This window comes from Falco naumanni, chromosome 1 (assembly GCF_017639655.2).
Source record: "Falco naumanni isolate bFalNau1 chromosome 1, bFalNau1.pat, whole genome shotgun sequence".
Taxonomy (NCBI): Eukaryota; Metazoa; Chordata; class Aves; order Falconiformes; family Falconidae; genus Falco; species Falco naumanni.
The window spans coordinates 26,921,078-26,941,688 of NC_054054.1; the positions used below are offsets into that span (position 1 = coordinate 26,921,078).

General features: G+C 40.4%; 1 protein-coding gene across 4 annotated transcripts in view; it reads right to left on the minus strand.

Moving 5' to 3' along the window:
- The window catches only part of UBE2K (ubiquitin conjugating enzyme E2 K), a 46,637-nt gene that overhangs the window by 25,686 nt on the left and 340 nt on the right, over nt 1-20,611 (minus strand). Inside the window, exons 2-4 of one of the 4 annotated variants that reach the window (XM_040587125.1) lie at nt 20,012-20,093; nt 13,322-13,361; nt 496-589 (exon numbers count right to left, since the gene is read on the minus strand). In XM_040587125.1, coding sequence (XP_040443059.1) covers nt 496-589; nt 13,322-13,361; nt 20,012-20,073 — 196 coding nt within the window. In that variant the 5' untranslated portion in view covers nt 20,074-20,093. Of the gene's footprint in view, nt 1-495; nt 590-13,321; nt 13,362-20,011; nt 20,094-20,151; nt 20,261-20,611 lie in introns of those variants that run through there. The other 3 variants (XM_040587141.1, XM_040587148.1, XM_040587134.1) reach the window with 3 other exon arrangements.

The window sequence follows — 20,611 nt, forward strand, 5'->3', positions numbered from 1 at the left end:
TTAAGTATTTGGACCCATGGATGCCTAGAAAGTAATCCCAAATTTAACTTGCAATGGCATCTCTCCTTGAGGAAAAGGCAACATGTTTTTGAATGACCACCACCTTAGATCACAGAAATACATGTACAGTTAACATTAGATTCTAAAGCTCCATTTCTTGATGCTTCATGACTAAGGAGCTTAAACTATCAAGAATGTAAAAAAACAACTAGAAGTCAAAATTGTACCAGTTACACTGCACAACTTATACCTGTAAATTAACTCTTGATATGGGACAGTCTATCCTACTGTAGAACAGATCCGTCTTCAGGCAACACCAAAGTTGAATTGAGATATTTTTCAAGCTTAGAAATCATATTAAAAAAAAAAAAATCAGACTATTTTAAAACATGTAGGTCTACACTTTTATGCTGTAAATTAATTTTTACAAACAAAGCATCTCAAGACACATGATGCGAAGTGTACAATGACTGCATACACAAAAACATTACTTGCCTTCATATGGTGTGTCCGGAGGTCCTGCTATTTCTCCTCTTAATTCTGTAAAATTCTCATCTACAAGATCTACTTTAATTTGATTTTTGCTCGTCTTAAAAATAAACAGAGAAACAGAGAATCATAAGTAAACATTTGACATACAGAATTCCCCCCAAAATGATATTTTAAATTTTTAGAATAGTTGTTCAAAATAAATAAATAAAAATCTTAAAATATAGTAACCTAAATTAAATAGCTGTCTTCCAGTTGGTTACTTCATGAAAAATAGACTATATGTGAAACATTTGAAATTTAAATAATATTATTTAATACTATCACTAAAATAAGCAAAGTAACTCAGCAATGTAATAGCTAACACTTAAGTTGATTACATTTTTGGAAGACCATGATCTTTCAAATCAGCTATTAATTTTACATATCGTAACTATAAAATTAAATTGACCAAGTTACACATATTTTTTTTTCTTGTTTAGAGCAATTTAATTAGTAATAGACACGATTGTCATCTTCACTGGAATAAAGACCTCCCCAAATGGAGCATTCACTATTTTTAAACAATATGATGATCTAAACAGAATACTGTAGTCTTGCTTAAGATCATATTTATCTTTAATATTTAGCTGTAAGGTACAATTTATTTATACACATGAATTTCACTGTCACCTCCTCAACATTTTCACACCCCATATCGACTTGCCTACAAATTAAAAACACTGTATTTTGATACTGAAAAAAACATATGTTTTCCAGAAACCGATTCTCAGAAGTGTTTAGCCAGAGCTACTCATTTCATTGAATTTGCTTTCCAAGTCCAAAGAGCAGCATTAGTGAAATTCCAGGCAGTAACTTTTTTGGTGGGATGAAAAGCAAAACGTCCTTTTAGAAAGATACCATAAAGTTTTTAGAGGTAAGTAATTACAGATTTGTCCATTCTGCTACTTCTGTATACCATGCTCAACTGACTGCAATACAGATTTCCTGAATTCTATGTTATTTTTTTCCAAGAACGCACAGCATCTTCCCAGATCCATTAAAACTCTTTCAACTAGTTCTAAACCAAAGAGCCTTGTGCAGCTGCACTTCTCCCTCAGAGCAAACCTGGTTGCTGACAGTTATGAGAAACAAGTTAAGTCTGATAAAGCTGATGGCTGCCATCAACTGGTTCTTGTATCTACCAATGCTCTGAACTGTGAAGGACACAATTCTCTGAAAAACAGCTGGAAGATTACCTCTATTTCCTTCCTGTAAATGTTCTACAGATTCAGGCTCCACTACCACCACCACCAAGGATGCTCTTCCTACCAGAGATGCTCACAGATGTAACAAAAACCAAATAAGTAAAGTTTCACCATGCAGAAGTTAGTGAACTTCTTCATGAACTACTAATTTACCTGATTAGAAATTAATCTGTAGCGGGTTTACATGGCAAGGTTTTGGTAGCAAGGGGGCTGTAAAGGTGGCTTCCGTGAGAAGATGCCAGAAGCTTCCCCCCATGCCCAACAGAGCCAGTGCCAGCTGGCTCCAAGGCAGATCCCCCACGGCCAAGGCCAAGGCCAACAGTGACAGTGGTAGCCCCTCTGGGATAGCATATTAAAAAGGGGGGGGGGGGAGAAAGAAAAAATATCTGCACCTGCAGGAAAGAGGAGTGAGACCATCTGAGAGAAACAGCCCTGCAGCCCCCAGCTCAGTGCAGGGGGGCAGGGGCGACTCCAGGTGCCAGAGCAGAGGTTCCCCGGCAGCCCATGGTGAAGCCCATGGCGGGGCAGGCTGCGCCCCTCAGCCCATGGAGGCTAACGGTGGAGCAGATACCCACCTGCAGCCCGGGGAGGGACCCACCCCAGAGCAGGTGGGTACCTGAAGCAGGCTGCGACACGGTGGGAAGCCCGCGCTGGAGCAGGCTCCTGGCAGGACCTGTGGCCCCATGGAGAGAGGAGCCCAGGCTGGAGCAGCGTTGCTGGCAGAACCTGTGACCCCATGGGAGACCCTCGCTGGAGCAGTCTGTTCCTGAAGGACTGCACCCCGTAGGAAGGACCCACACTGGAGCAGTGTGTGAAGAACCGCAGCCTGTGGGAAGGACTCACGTGGAGAAGCTCATGGAGAAGTAACTGTCTCCCACGGGAGGGACCCCACACCGGAGTGGGGGAACAGTGTGAGGAGGAAGGAGCAGCAGAAGCAACATGTGATGAACTGACTGTAACCCCCATTCCCCATCCCTCTGTGCCACTCCAGGGGAGGAGGTGGAGAAATTGGGAATTGAGTTAAGCCCAGGAAGAAGGGAGGGGTGAGGGGAAGGTGTTTTTTCCCCCCGACTGGAACGGTAATAAATTAAACTAATTTCCCCAAGCCGAGTCTGTTTTGCCTGTGACTGTTACTTATTGCCAAGTCATCTCCCTGTCCCTATCTTGACCCACGAGCCTGCCATCATATTTTCTCTCCCCTGTCCAGTTGAGGAAGCGAGTGATAGAGGGGCTTTGGTGGGCACCTGGCATTCATCAAGGGTCAAACCACCACATAATCCAATGGTGATCTGGGAGCTTTTTACATCTATAGTGACACAAATTTGTCTTAAACTTGGGTAAAAATCCTTCAACCCACACAAATGAGACAGCACCTGCAACAGCATAGTTGAGGCCAACTACTGCACTTCAAAGAACAAAGATTCAACCATGCTACAAATTAACAATGCACCACACACCTCCAAAATCAACAGCCAGTTTAATAAATACTAAATGTAATGGTTCTGTTTTACTAATTTTAGCTTTTTGTTTTAAGTTCAGCATCAGATCTTGTGTTGTCATTCATGACAATAGCTAAGACATCGGAGAAAGGAAATTATCCATATAATGGACGAAATTATGTTTTTAAACGTATTTCAGATTTACTTCCTTTCATGCTACTGTTCATGTAAGCTGTCTGACCAGAGAGCAACTAAAACACTTTCAAAGCTTTGTTTCCATAAAACTGAGCAGCAGCAGGACAGACTGTCCCAGCAAGACAGCCTCCACCAACAGCCAGGCACTGTAAGAAATCCAAACTCAATCCAAACTCAGTCACTGGGAACACATTCCTTTTGCAAGTTTTCCAACTCCCCTTTTAAGTTTGTTGCACTCACTATTCCAACCGGCAGCTCATTCCACAACCTCACAATCGGTACAAGCTTTCTAATCTACAATTTAGGTAAAGTTACAATCTAGTTCCACCTGTGACAGCATTGTGTCCCAGCTTCAACAAATTTCTTCGCACCTAGTATTTATTCCCCTCACTAAATACATGGTATTCGTACAGATCTTCCTTTTCAGATTTAATTTTGCTTTAAACAAGCTGAAATTTTAATCCTGACACACTGATTTTTTTTTTATTACATCCCACAATCACCTAACTAGCCCTACGTAAGTTAAGATAACGTTTCAGAATCAGTGCCACAAACACTCTGTTGCACTCACTGAAAATACATCACAAGCAACATAACTTAAGATCAAATTTGCCATCTTCTGTGGCAATGTGACACAAGGCTTAGATGAAGTGACAAAGTCCCAGCAAGGCTTCCTATGGAACTTTTGGCCTCTTCAGTGACTGCACTGTGCTTCCTCAGAGGTACTGTCCCTGTGCATTACCTCATAGCTCACAAAGCAGCACATCAGTCTTATAACCAATACAGTTAACGAGTCACCAAGACTACCTGCTCCAGTAATGCAGGTCTATTCTGGTTCTCCTGCTCTCCCTCTGCCAACTTCACCTGGTAACCTCAAAGCTGACAGCAGTTGTTGTTGTTCTTTGCAAATAAACTCGTAACTTTCTATCCTGAGGACTGAAGCAACAGTAAAAGGGATTAATTTCAACGATACAATCGATGGTTAACCCGTGCTGCAGCTTGCTTAATTTCCTGCTTAGCATTTTACTTTTCTTCAGTGCCCTGCACACAGTTGTAGCAGCCTGGGTATTCACCTTCATATTCAATTTCAATTAGTACCACACTAGCTGTTTTTCATAACAAATCCCTCCTGACTCCACAAATCTGGCGAAACCCAAACAAACAAAAACTCTGTTGCTAAGCTCAGTCTCTTTCAAGAGTCAGTGATCCTGGTTCCTCCATTCGAGTTGACTGCTTTTTGGACTACAGCTATAGCTATCTCCCACTCTTATTTTCTTTGTACAGAACGTTGGGGGGAAATGGCAGGCTATATTACACTGTTTCAGTGTAAAGATTAAATTAATTTCAGGTTCATACTTAAATTCTACCATGTCTTCCACATAACAAATGCATTTTTTTATTTACGTAGCTGACAAACCTTTTGCATGATATTCTGATAGACTTTTCAAGGTGCAACTCAGCTTGACCTTGCCAGTTCTTGCTTTTTCCTTCATCCCTGGAGCAATAACTAATATTTAACTGTAGTGAAATGATTATTCATCCAATTAAATCTGGAGTGTCTTCCTACAGTATTTCCCCTTAATGAGGATCACATAGGATAAAATTACTTAATTTTAGCAGCTTTAACAGAATAAATCCCCAGCCTCCACAGTAATCACCTGAGTGTCTCAAAAACATTACCAACAGCAGAGTTCTCCAAAAGCGTGCCTCTGACACCAATGATCTTAGCACAGAATTTATGAATCAACTTGTGATCTCACAAGTTGATTTTCCCAGAAGCAGTTCTTCTACTAAGACCTCATTATGCTTCCATACCAAGTCTAACAGCATCACCTCCTGTTGATTCAGTAACAATTTGCTGACTAAATGGCTGGGCTAGCAATTTCTGAAACAGAAGCCATGCCATCACTAGCAGCGTTTATTTCTGTAATCTTAAAAGAAGTCAAATTCTGTAACAATACAATTCCCACTAGTATTTCTCACCAACATGAAAACACTCCACTGACACCAAAATCCTTTACTAGGAATCTACAAGTCCAACATTACAGAACTTCCAGCAGAACTTCCCACCATCACACCTGAAAATTATTTTGATCAAGACTGATATAAAAAAGGAGTGTTAATGCAAAGTATTACATAATGCACGATGACATTCCCTCATCTTTCTTTTTTCGTATTCCAGTTAGATTATGCATAGCCTTTTTTTCCTTTTTAAATGTATCCCCTGCTTCACACTAGGGGTCTAGTCAAAAGATTTGTCATCTTTTAGATCATCCCAACTGCTGAGACTCTTTCTGCACTGCTATAGTCATGCCTACCTGATTTTATTGTGCCTTGTGGAGATTAAACACAAGCATGGAGATTAAACTGAAAGCATGAGGCAGAAAAGTTGGGGAAGATTCATATAAGGCACTTTCATCCATTACAAAAGCCTTATCTCTAAAAAGAAACCCAAATGAATCAATCCTTCATGAAGAGTCATTCTGTGAGCATCTCCTGAAGACTGGACATTCAATCACATTTATCACGGTAGCTACTGATCAATAGTATTTTGACTTGTCTTTGCCTGCCTCCTCATTGAAAAAAAATATCCAGAATTACACTATCTCATTTTGTATCTTCCTTGTACAGAACACACAATCCACTCCAGAAACTTCCAACAGTAAATTCTGCCACTGTGAAGACTTTATCAAACACATCTCCTTCACTTCTACTGAAGTCCTCTTAGAAAGCAGCTCCAGACCTTGTAATATTAGTCTCAGCAGACAACAAGCTCTTCTGTTACTTTTATTCACCATAATCTACAGGCCTTAACACAAAGTCCCTCAGAGAGGCCTACCGCCTTTCTGCAGTTCATCCACCCTTCCTCCTGAGCCTTCCATACCATCGCCTCCTCTCTTCTCCAACTGCCTTTTAAAAAACCCTTTTACTTATGTGTCAGTCATGGCCTGTTACTCTCTTCTCTAGTCCAGTACCTCCCACACTGAAAAAAATCAAAGTTTTCCTTCACAGAAAATAAAAAGCTAGAAGAGAGCCAACACAAAACTGTAACATATCAACACCGTAGGAGCACATTAAGACACGATCATAAAAACTGCACTGTTGTTCTAAACATTTATTTTCCACATATAAAATACTACTTGCTACATTAAAAAAATTACATATTCCAAGTTCTATCTTGAGATAAATCTACTTCATGAAGACTGAAGGTACATGAAATGACTAAGTAGGAATTACAGATGCATTGGAATTTTTTATGCTAAAAAGCCTCCAAATTCTAGTTATTTTGATAAGTAAGCTGTCAGAAAAAAGTTAACATCAAGTAATCAGCATAAAAATGCCTACTATCAGAGCTGGCAACATATGGATAGATACCGGTACATTTAACAAAAAATGCAGGAGTAACACGTTTCTAAATTTTTTTTATTATTATTACATAGTCAGCAGTTTTTTACATCTATGTTGAACCTCCTCAAGCAGAAGGAAGAAAATGAAACCCCAAAACTCCTTCACACTTCTGTGTCATCCATAGCTGCAAAACACATTATAAACTTAATACCAGATGATGAGGACTTACAAAAAAGAAATTCTGAGTAAGGTTATTGGAGAACTAATCAGCTCTACTTATCCCCCCACAACATTATCTTAACATTAGACCTTTGATCCCTGCATAATAATATTTCTCTAAAGAAATTTAACAGGCCAAATTCTCCACTACACATCCATTAGCATCTATACCATGGTTTACACTGTTGTGGTCAGAAAAAAAAAAAAAAAAAGGAAAGAAATTATGTTTATTAGCAATATTAATAGCTTTGATTCAGCACATTACTTCCTTAAAAAGAATAGTGTCTTAATTATTACTTGTATGTTCTGAGTGTATCTGTCTCACCTTACACATTCAGATACCACATGCAAAAATTCCTATCAAGTATCTTTGGGTATAAATGCCAAGATGGTAAACAAAGATTTATAAAAACAAAAAACACCACACACACGATACCAAAAAAAACACCCTACTTTAAATAGAATTAGATTTTGAATTTAAAACCCAATGGTCACTTTTGAATAACTCTGTGCATGCAAAAACAAAAAAAACCCAAAAGCAAAACCACCCACAAAATCCTGCTATTCACCACAGCAATTCACTATCTACAGCTGTTGATTTTATAGGTCCTATAAAGTGATTTTCCTCCATCTTAAGGGGAACAGTCTGTACCAAGGTACTGCTATTTTCTGTTAATTTACCTTGGGTTTACAGAAAATAACTCATAGAAAACTCTAGAAACATATGTATACAAAAAAACAGTCAAAACCCAACAGAAAAACCCTGACCTGAAAAGACAATCATAACTGACAAATGATACATACAGATAAAGAAGCCCAGCTGCAGTAAGAGCAGCTAAATATTAGAACTCTGTAACCATTGAGGGCTTTAAGACTAGCAACTAACACATGAAGAAAAAAAGTTTTAAGAAGCAACAAAAATGTTAGAAGAACTTTGTAGTGGGTTTACACAGCAAGGTTTTGGTAGCAAGGGGGCTATAAAGGTGGCTTCCGTGAGAAGATGCCAGAAGCTTCCCCCCATGCCCAACAGAGCCAGTGCCAGCTGGCTCCAAGGCAGATCCCCCACGGCCAAGGCCAAGGCCAACAGTGACAGTGGTAGCCCCTCTGGGATAGCATATTAAAAGGGGGGGGTGGGGGGGGGTGGGGGGGGGGGGAGAGAGAGAAAGAAAAAATATCTGCACCTGCAGGAAAGAGGAGTGAGACCATCTGAGAGAAACAGCCCTGCAGCCCCCAGCTCAGTGCAGGGGGGCAGGGGCGACTCCAGGTGCCAGAGCAGAGGTTCCCCGGCAGCCCATGCTGAAGCCCACGGCGGGGCAGGCTGTGCCCCTCAGCCCATGGAGGCTAACGGTGGAGCAGATCCCCACCTGCAGCCCGGGGAGGGACCCACTCCAGAGCAGGTGGGTACCTGAAGCAGGCTGCGACACGGTGGGAAGCCCGCGCTGGAGCAGGCTCCTGGCAGGACCTGTGGCCCCATGGAGAGAGGAGCCCAGGCTGGAGCAGCGTTGCTGGCAGAACCTGTGACCCCATGGGAGACCCTCGCTGGAGCAGTCTGTTCCTGAAGGACTGCACCCCGTAGAAAGGACCCACACTGGAGCAGTGTGTGAAGAACCGCAGCCTGTGGGAAGGACTCACGTGGAGAAGCTCATGGAGAAGTAACTGTCTCCCACGGGAGGGACCCCACACCGGAGTGGGGGAACAGTGTGAGGAGGAAGGAGCAGCAGAAGCAACATGTGATGAACTGACTGTAACCCCCATTCCCCATCCCTCTGTGCCACTCCAGGGGAGGAGGTGGAGAAATTGGGAATTGAGTTAAGCCCAGGAAGAAGGGCGGGGTGAGAGGAAGGTGTTTTTTCCCCCCGACTGGAACGGTAATAAATTAAACTAATTTCCCCAAGCCGAGTCTGTTTTGCCTGTGACTGTTACTTATTGCCAAGTCATCTCCCTGTCCCTATCTTGACCCACGAGCCTGCCATCATATTTTCTCTCCCCTGTCCAGTTGAGGAAGCGAGTGATAGAGGGGCTTTGGTGGGCACCTGGCATTCATCAAGGGTCAGGTCAAACCACCACAAATGTACATGCCAAGTTTTCAGCAAAGACTAAGGAATTCATTTGAAAAAGTTCTCCAGATCTTTCTGAACCAAGGACAAAGTCCACTAGTTTGCAAGGGAGGCCATGTGTTTAAAAGCTGATGTTTTCTATCACTAATTATTTCCCAGCCACACCAAGGAAAAAAATATTACTTTTTTATTCATTGTTCTGACAGAATTTTTAATTGATTCCTTTATGAGACAAATGGGCAATAAACACTTTTTAACCTCCCTAAAATATAGCCAAAATTTTGTTACCACTTTAATACAGCTACAATTTACAAATGTAAAGTAGGTACTTTGAACATCCAAACATTTTATACTGATGCTATTAAGGATCAATATTTAATAAGCTAAATTAAGTAAAAAACACTTCACCCTGGTCTACCATGCTAGTGAAATTAAACTATGGTACTATTAAGTTACTAGTGTCTTCTAAATCTCTTCTTACCTTCCCCCCATTTTATATTCTACCACAACAGTCCTACTCTATACCAAAATCTGGCATGAATATATCTCAAGTGAGTTACAGAAAAAGTTAATCTGATTTGCTATTATAATGAAATCAACAGAACTCGTTTTTTTGCCAAAGACCATGAGTACTCTGAGTCAACATAAGTGTTGAGCAGAAAACACCAACCTTTCAGCAGCAGTTTACTACATTAAACAATTATTCAAATTAGTAACTTAAACATCAAGACTAAGTTCATTCTCATCCTATTTATTAACCCTTTGCAAATATGTGGATAATTATTCAAAGAAATTTTGTTTTGTCATAATTGCCACCTAATTTTTAACTTCTCAACTTAGTCCAAGTGATTCAGCTCTCTCCCCTTCGCTGGTATGCCAGAAAGGTCCATCCTAACAAAAGCTCACCTCTTAGGCTACTGTTTAAGTCCACTACCAGCCTCTCCACTCACCTCCATGGCCTTACTTCTTTTCAAACTAACACTCTACCTTCTTAACCCTTTGCTACCCCAAAGCAGTTCAGGATAAGTACATGGCATCCACTTAGCTCACCCTTTTGCAATAAACAGGAAAAAGCAAAAAGGCAGGATATATCACTTTACTAGGAAGCAAAGTGCAGGACTCACTCCAGCTTAAAAGCCAGAATCAAGCGCGTCTCCAGAGCCTGAGCTTTTTATTAAGAAGAGAAGCAGAAATGTCATATAATTGCCACAGTCATGGCTGTGAAATATATGCACCATCAGTTGAGATCAGCAGACCACATTTGCTTTTTTTAAAGACAGCGTTCTTGCTGACCATCAAAACATAGAGCAATGCTCATTTGTGGAACCATCAAATATTTGGGGCAGGGCAAGGAGAAGAAAGGAAACAAATCTGTCTAAAGCACATAAAAGAGCAGTTTTCCTAGATACCAAAAGGTCAATACAAAGAAATGCGTTTTCTTAAAAGGCTCTCACATTCTTTGACCCTACTATCAACTTCAGTCTTTAAGTTCTTCCATATTTCACATTCTATTTCACCTCACTGTATTATACATTATCATAATGTGTGTTTTCTAGTTATGCATGTTTTATTAAAAATACGTCAATTATTTTTGCATACTAAATTTTTTCATTTAATACATCTTGCTAAGATTCTTTAGAATATCTTAGTAAGAGATGAAACATGCACCAGCCTTAAAATTCTCTATCACTACACATGTTTACATACAAGAAAAGTACTGAGAGGGTTTGGTTTCTTCCTGTCAGAACACAGGACATCTCAAATATTAAAACTTTCTTCATTTTGCAAGAGTTAGACCTGGAGCATCACTGAGTTTTAGTAAAACTTTTTTATTTAAGGTATCTAAAAACCTATTCTTGCTAACGTTCAGCCATTAAAACGTCACTACCAAAAAACATAGGAGACTGTACTTCCACAGCAACTTAAGCCAATCTAACAGCTGTCAACGTCCTACTTTCCTCCCACGCCTGGCAGAACTAACATAAAGGAGGGGGCAGGATTTTGTGCAAGCATTCATACAACTGCACAGCAAACATAGGAAGTAAAACTATCTTAGTTCTTTCGTTTCAACCCAATTCCCCAACCTGATTCACCACAAATATTGCAAGTAAGAGAAGAAGCACTAAAGTGAGGAGACCAGGCTGCAGGAGTGTGACACTGCTTCTCGGCACTGCCTTAGGACAACTTAAAAGAATTTTGAAACTTCAGCTCTAGTGTCTGTCTAAACTATTTCTGACAAAATCACTGCGCCAGTCACAGACACGCCGAGATGTAACTGACAGAGGTATGCTGGCATAAGCCCCAAGTGCAGTTATACAATCATTGCTTGTCTCACCAAGGGATAGAGTGGTTAAACTGGTAAAGCTATGCCATGAAAGCTGTGTATATAACAGCAGTCTTACACTGCCATAGTGGTGTAAGGGCTCCTACACAGTCATAGGCTATGTCTAACCATGCAAGATATTTACAGTACCTAGGAGCATTAATCAGGGGCAGCAGCTGCCTGAACCTGAGTGCCACTAGAGATACTCCACATCAGCATGGGCACAGTGCAAGGGACTCAGGTTCTGGGTAACCCTATTCAGGAAAGCCTAAATGAACAAGAAATTTTGCAGAAATGCAAGAGGCATTTTTCTTATCTTTTTTTGCAGTTTGTCTGATTCAAAACAACCGAAAACCCCTGCAGATAAAGTATGCTTTAATAATCAGTTTGAACCATACTTTGAGTTAGTCATTCTACATAAACACACAAAGCCAACTTGATGCAGACTCTGCAGTCAATTCTCCAAGTCTACCCTACTGAGGTTGCTAGTAATTCTACATATAAAAGGAATCACAGGATTCAGCTCATTTTAAATTGATTATGCTAATTCACTTGCAGTCCCAGCATTTGAAGACTTGCAGAAATAGCTCAGAACACTTTTTCTGTACTAGCTTCCCATATGGACACCCTCATTGCAAAGTGGAAGGGCTTACCTAAACACCATGAAGGCTCTAAGAGTTTGCAGAAAGGGAGCAAATACAGCACAGGTATCATGATTTTCAACTACCACAGCTACATTGTTTCAGAATAGCCTCCTGTTTACATATATCCTAACATAGCAAAAACCTAAAAAAAACCCCTTCTCACAGTTCACTTTCACCTAAAAATAAAAAGCAATATATATTTGGCTTGAACTAACTACCTATTTAAGTAAAACAGACTAATGCATTTGTGGGTTTGGCTCTCCCCTTCATAAAACACTGCACAAATTTATTTTAGAATCTGAAGTCATGTCACCTTAAACCTTGACTTTGGAAAGTAACTAGACTTACACAATCACTAGTTCATTAGTCTTTCCCAATGAACTGATGATCTTACTGGCTAATAATGAATAGAAACAATGAAATAATGAACACAAATTAGCTTCCTAAAGGATAGCCCCTATTAGCATCGCAACAGAAGAATGACAGGCAGCATGAGCTCAGCTCTCTTAGACATAAGCATAGCCAAACTGGAGTTACACCATACGACTGACTGAGCTTTATGGCATCCAATAAAGCGTAAGTGCTGAATGAAGCTTCTTCTGTAGTCAGGCATATTCACAACATTGTTCTCCTGTGTGGAGACTTCAAAGACTAGAAAGGACCCATCCATGACCTTAATACAATTATCTCGCAACAAACTAAAATAACAGACACAGATCTGGCCCTCTTAAAAGGTTATTTTTTGCTGCTCACAGAAGTATTTTATTTATGATGCAGATACTATTTTATGAGACACTCATTGCAAGCATATTCAAGTGCTCCCAATTCAAATATTACAAGTATTAATACTGATACAATCTGAAGGGGAACTGCTAAGTAAGACAGGAGTGCAAAAGTGGACTACATCCCTGGAGTACCTTACAGAATACTATTTCTCAAAATTCAGATACTGCCATAGGAGGACTAAATTGCCTGTTTTCCTTATCTAAATTGCAGCAAAGTTTTACCTCGTTTGTCAGAGATAAAAAGATAGCCTGCATAGTAAAGATAAAGTTTAACCAAAAGCATTTTTACTATTTAATACCAGCAGCAATTATTAGTGTAAAAGTGATGAAGTACAGTAATAACAAAAATCCTTACTAGGATTATGAAACAAGCTAGAAACCATTTAACAGGTGAATAAATTAATAACTACACTAAGTACTTGCACTACTTTAACAAGTTTAATGCAAATGAAAGATTATTAGACAACTCAAGGTCAGACTGTTAACCAGCACTTTCTCGCAGTTATAGTTACAAAAATTTACTATGATGAAATGTTAGCTTTATTTCAGTTTCATACTGAGTAAAGTGAACTAACCTTAGGACTCGTACACTTCTTTCCTATCAAAGCCAAACTCCTGGAACCAAGCACAGAAAAATGAATGGGAGACTGGGAAGATTAAAGGATTGGCTGATTCCTACTGTCCCTTAGGTCCATAAAGAGTTGTGGTCAGAGGGTACCATATGGTAGCTGCAGCCTAACCACTAATCCTAAACTGACTAGCTCAGCCCTGTAACCAGTGACTGCTCTATTTCCTCACGTTTTTAAGAGATTACCAAAACCAACCAAACGAGCCTGACTCCAACAGAGACCAAGTTTTTTTCTATTTTCCACTTACTCCCAAAATCCTTGGGATTCTGACAACTGCTAAGTAGACTATCCACTAGAAATCTGGATTCAACTGGACACACGTTAACACGAAAAAAATGCCATTAACCAAGCACAGGAATAAGCAATAGCTCTTGCCTTCCCTGCACAAATATTCCCACTACCAATACTTGGCCAACTCACAGGTTTGATCAAATGATCATTAACATTATATGTTAAGTGTTTTGAATCACAGATTTAAATAATATTCATAATACTAGTACTTATTAGTATCTACATAATACCAGTCTTAAAAGTGCAATGATATTATATTCATAGAATCTGAAAAACAGCTACATGGTTCAGATAGATAAACAGGTGTAAAACTACAAGTCAGAAAGACCACATCAGAAGGAAGAACAATAAGCAGTTTTCTTAGAAGTGCCTAGAAAATGCATTTTCTTTTGAACCAACTATTCTTTAATTACCAAAATAGTGACTTTTGGACAAACTCATTTGAAGGCAAAGATCTACAGATGCATTCTGCATTACTTTCCAGTACAACCTAGAAGATATAACCAAACACATCATAAACAGAACTAAGAAAACCAAAGGTCCACAGTAATTGTGTTTCAGTATTCTTTTCACACAATTACAGGGTCTAAACCTTGTCTTGCCTAAGATCGTAGGCATGGCTTGAAATATGTAGTAGATAAAATTCTTTTTGGCAATGTACAAACCATCTCACAACTACTTTGAAGTTAAGGTAATCTTCATATTTCAGAGAAATGCAAATTAAAGAAGCATTATGGATCTCATATTTGTCCTACCTTCAGAGTTCCAACCCAGAACCTGTTCAACCTAAAAACCCTGACAGCTTTGCATTTACCAGAAAAACCCAGTCTCTGATTTGAAGAGGAAGAGGATTCACTATTGTTTTATAATAGCAGAAACCTCTGAACTGAAATTAAAATTCTTCAGTTTACAGGGGAAAGTTTTGCCAGGTGTGGCAATGGAGTTGGAGCCTCTGTACATTTTCTTTCACAAACAGAAAAAACGCAGTAATTAAACAGACTTGTGCTAGAAATACAGAACAATGTAGGAAGAGACAACAGGTGGCCTCTAGTCCCACCTCCTGTTCAAAGTGGGTCCAATAAGAGCAGGTTGCTCAAGAATTTGTTGAGTTTTGAACATCTCCATGGATAGAGATTCCACAGTCTCACTGGTCAACCTGTTTAAATGTTTGACTACTATCGTTGTAATTTTTTTTCCAGTGTCTAGTCAGAGTTTTCTACATTCGAGCTTGTGTCTGTTGCCTCTCATGCTGTCCTTGTACACTTCTGAGACAAGCCTGGCTCTTCTCCAGAGCCTCTCATAGGTATTTATGGATGACAGTAAGATGTCCCTTTGAACAGTTCTCTCGACAACTTCAGTTCTCTCACCCTCTCCTCACACATCACAGGCTCCAGCCTGTTAACCCACCTGGTGTTCTGCTGAGCTCACTCCCGTATATCAATGTCCTACACTGCAAAGCCCAGAATTGGGACACAGTACACCAGATACTATCTCATAAGCATGGAATAAAGGTGAAGAATCACTTCTCGCAACCCACTGACTACATTTTTCCTAATGCAACCCAGTACATGATTGGGCTGCTTTGCCACAGAAGCACTGCTGAATCATGTTCCACTTGCTCTCCACTAGGTCACGCAGGTCTTTTTCTGCTAGTCTGTTGTTTCCAGACAGTCACCAAGTCTGTATGTACTGACGATGCATGGCATTACTTCCTCACAGATGCAGGACTTGGTATATACCTCTGTTGAACTTCAAAAGGTTCCCACCAGCTCATTCATTTCTCCAGCCTACTAAGATCCCCTTGCACAGCAGCCCTGCACTCCAATGCACTGACACCCCACCACCACTTTTCTATCATATGCAAGCATTCTAAGAGGCAGAACATTATTATATCGGTACCAATATAATAATGTCAGTTTAAAAGTTTATCTTCACACCTTTTTTAACTTTACGCCTTTAATAGCAAGCATACTAGGCATGCTCCAGCTTTATTCGCACTAACAGTCCCAACTGTACTCACTAAACCTCTACTTACTTCAACGAGACCATTCTTACAAATCAAAAGTTAAGCACATGTATCAGCAGAAAATGGACACTTAAAAAAAATTTTAAAAATCTGTTGCCAACTCAGGAGCCACAACAGAAGACATCTCATTCTTATACATCTGCACTGGTTCTACATGACACATGGGAAAAAAAACAAGCATCCACAATTTCCAGCAGTCCCTTCCAGTAACACTAGGGCACAATTACTAATAAAAAGTTTCCATCTTCATCAATTCAACTTCCAGCACCCAAGACTGCTTAAATATAAACAAGACAAAGTAACGAAGTTTTTCTGAGCCTGAAGATTAAGTGCTTATGGCTTTTCCAAAAAGCAAGAAAACTTCAGAGAAGCCACTTAGCTTCTTACTATGAATTCACACAAATCGTAAGACCACTACAGGCAATGATAAAAGCAAAGACCAGAGCCACTCACTAGAACTCTAAAAGCTTAAGGGACATGGTATGGCAGCCTACCATTACCTTTCCCTTCTCCCTTTCTCCTGTAAATCACAAAAACACATAGCAGACTCCAAAACAAAATACTCACTTCCTTCTTGGAAATAAGTACTTCAAATGATGCCATTAACCTACTGCCTCCACTTGAACGCTATTTTGGTTCAAGCGAGTTACAAATTTCAACTGCTACTTCAGGTACCTGCTCATGCAGATATTCATATTCTGTAAGTGCAGCTGAGTTTAATTTATTCTCAGCTCTATCTGGGTTTACCACCCATACAAATAAACCTCTGCCTCTTGATATTTGTAAGAGAAGAACATTTTGTGGTAGAGATACCAGCATCTCTCTTCTTGCTAGGAGGAACCTATGTTTCCCAGTGTGTTACCTTCAGTACCAGAGTAGTAGTTTCCCTCTAAGGTATCTATTAGCCTCTGACTTAGAAATGGCCAGAAAACATCTTACATTTCTACATGATAACAGAAATTGGATGGCAAATTAAACATTGAATCCTCCAATGGTAGCATCATATAATTTCTCTAAAGTGTAACACTGATGCTCTATCAAAATATGAAAACAAGCCACACACTGTTTAACATACCTGATGAGCTACAACCACTTCTCAGTATCAGTCTTTAAGTGACCACACGATTTTTTGACATGCTTCTATTCATTGTTAAATGCCAGAGAAATTATTCCTCTCATAAGATAGCTGACTATAAACAACGATAAGGTAAGAATTTGGCTATCGATTGCAGCATTCCAGTAACTCTATTCTGAAATAATACCAGCTAACCTTCCAATGCTTCTCCCACTTATCAAAAGTGAGATTACATTCTCCCTCCATTTATTTATTGGTTTCTCCATCACGATGCAGCCTCATACTTTTGTTCAAAATATGTTTTGCGGCTTTAAAATTTCAGCCCATAAAACCAAGATCACAGATTAATGAAATGATAGAACAAGAAAAGAGATAAAGTTCAGCAACTGATGCCTTGCCTAGACTAGGATTTGGAGTATGATCTGATTTAATGTATTGCTTACTCATTTTAGAATTTTAATACAAGCATAGTACAGTACCCTTAACACATATGTAACCAGTCAAGCTACGACCTAGACTAACTTAAAAACTTTATCTTTGTTAAAGATGCAGTACTCAATCCACCTTAGAATTTTAAAACTTTTTCTACACTCAAAAGCAGTAAGTTTTATTTAAATCATACTTTGGAGAGCACTCCTGACAAAGAAATTATTGTTAGTTTCATCTGTTTAATTCAAATATTAATGAGATCTAAAGTTACAAGACTCCAATTTCTTCTAACTAACTTAAGTTAATGTGTAGGGCTTATAAAACTAGAAATAAGTGGGTTTGCTCTGCTTGCTTTATTATCTTGCTCAAGTATAAAAAGACTTTAAATGCTTTTCCAAAATACACAAGAAACCCCAGGCTCAAAAAAAATTTAAAAATCAAAAATCCCTCATCTCTTATCGGTAAAGCAGGGAGCAAGATAAGTCTAAAAATCACATTTTAGTGATTTCCCAGAAATGCCATTTAAGTCAAGGAAACAAAGTGCTAAGTAATATGAAAAGTATATTTAGCCATATGAATAGCAAGGATCCATAGCTCCTTATCCGTAGCAAGGATAAACACAATTTTCAGAGCTCTTTCTTGTCATGGCTTAACTTTCATCTAGCAACTAATTACAACACAGTCACACACACATACACACGCACATACACACACACACAGTGGGATATGGAGGAAAATCAGGAAAAGGTAAAAACTGTGGGTTGAGATAAGAACAGTTTAATAATTGAAATACAGTAAATAATAAGAATGAAAATGGAGGCAACAAAAAGAGACAAAAAAACGCCAAGACCGACAAGTGATGCACAGTACAGTTGCTCATCACCTGCTGAACAATGCCCAGCCAGTCGCTGAGCAGCAATTGGCAGCCCCTGGCCAACTCCCCCCACTTTATATACCAAGCATGATGTTCTGTGGTATGGAATATCCCTTTGGCTATTTGGGTCAGCTGTCCTGGCTGTGCTGCCTCCTGGCTTCTTGTGCACCGCCTTACCAGCAGAACATGGGAAACTGAAAAGTCCTTAACTTAGGGTAAGCACTGCTCAGCGACAACTAAACCATCAGTGTGTTATCAACATTATTCTCACACTAAATCCAAAACACAGCATATTGTACCAGCTACTAGGAAGAAAAGGAAATCTATCCCAGCTGAAATCAGGACATTTCTTCCCTGATATTTAGAAGTGAAATTTGGTGCTTCCAATACATACTTCAGACGCAGAAGAAATTAATTGCCATCCAGCTGCTCCCTTTCAAAAACATTTCTGGTTCCACCACTCTATTTCAGCCCAAAGGCGAGTACTAGAAGACGACAGAGAACAAACTTGCTATGTACTTTTTCCAAGTGTGCCTGCCCCCTCCCCCAGGGATTTGTGCTCATAGAGCATCTGTAGGAAACAGAGGGGCTGCTCTTCATGTTCAGGTGTAGCTCAAAGCATCAACTCAGGCATAACTGAAGTGTAAATAATATGAGCCACTTTGCCTTCAGAGCAGGACTTAAAACTCCTAAATAACAAATTCAGCATCACCATTCATGAAAAAGCCTGGTGTTTTTTTAAAAGAAACAAGGTTTCATATTCATTTTAGTACACAAATCACAGAAGAAAACATTTTTTTCCTCTGTGATTTGCAGTACTTATACCTCCATTCACCATCTCACTCCATATGTTTTCATGCTCTGTGATACTGACACCATAGTCTGACTGCCTTTGAATGTACAAACATTCACAAAAAACCTTTGCAACTTAAGACAACATTCAAGACAGAGGAGTTAGTGTAGTATGTAAACAGCAATTTTATACATACTGTTACATCACTATAACACTCATACATAGCTTGCTGATGGCAGGAAAAAAAGAAATATCAAACTCCTCTGTACTGCAATCTTAAAATGCCATAATTTTAGTTTCAAAAGTATTACGGCCTTATTTCTGGGAAGTTTTAGGCAGTTTAAAGGTTATTTCATAAAACTGTATTTCCAACATTCTGTACTGAGCCCTTCAATGCATAGACTAAACAAACAGGAATAGTGAAGACTATGCTCACTAGACCCAACCTTTAGAGTAAGAAAATTTAGCGTGGATCTCCCCCAAAACCTACCTAAGTTAAGCTGTCTTTTTTTCCTACATAAAGGGTCTTGAAGCCTTTAGACAGCACTTTCAAATACAGACTTCTGTGTTCCCACAACATCAGCTGTTTATGCGGGGTACAAGGTCTAGATTTGCTAGGTATAAAGGTATCCACCTAGAAATTTCTCTTAGTCTATTATGTGATTCTATATTCGCTGCGCAATAGCTTGGTGAAATCAGCCTGGGCTCTGAGGGCAGCTGTAAAACAAGGCCCTTACATTTTTCTAGGGCCTAGTTCAAGCTACATACCAACAACGCTGTTAAGCACACACTTCGTTTAAAAGCACATCAACTACTCCTACCCTAAACGTGTTTTCCTTAAGTCATTAGTACCTTTCAAAAATTACCCTCTCAATTTTCTTCCTCTGTGGATATGTCCAGCTTTAAGAGTTACATGTGCGCGTTAATATTTCACAAGCATCCAACCTGCAACATCATCCCAAGTAGGACAACAATGATGACACAACCATTAAAGCCTATCTGGCTGACATCCACCAACTCAGACACAGACACAGCAAAAGCTGTATTGATGCAACCCTGCAAACGCTGCAACGTTTTCCCCCAAACTGACCAGAACTTCTTTAACGCCCCCCTGAGAGCAGTCAGCTGCTCTTACTGACCCCACATACCTCAGGACATACTGTTCAGGAAACAGGTAACATGACTGAAACGAGTGAGGCTTTAAAAGCATCCCCCTGAAGGTGAGTAAGCCTGCAGTGGGGTAAAGGAAGTTCTGCATTAAAGTACCCTAAATAAGGGATTTACTTACAAGCCTTTGGAAGAAAAAAAACATAAAAATCAAAACCATACTCCACAGCCTCAGGCCCCGGCTGGCCGGCGGGGTGAGTTAGAGGGACGGCGTGAGCTCCCGCCCCCCTGCTGCATCACCTCCCGGCCCGCACGGAGCAGCCTCGCCCCGGCGGGGAGGCGCGTGGGCTTGGCCGCGCGCGGGCGGCGGCACTCACGCGCGTGCGGAGGGACGCGGGAGGGCGCGAGCCGGTAGGCCCCACCCCGCCTCGCCGCCTCCGGCCTGGCGGCGCGATCCCGGTTAACAGCCGCCCGCCGCAGGCGGCGGGGACCCTCGCCTGAGGCCGGCCTGCCCGCCCTCCTCGGGCCGCGCCGTCCTCCGCTGCGCTTCCTGCGCTCGGGCCGCCGGCTCCGCTCCCTCCTCGGGCCGCCGGCGGCTCCCGCTGGGGGAGGGGCTCCGCGGCCCCCTCCTCCCCCCTCCC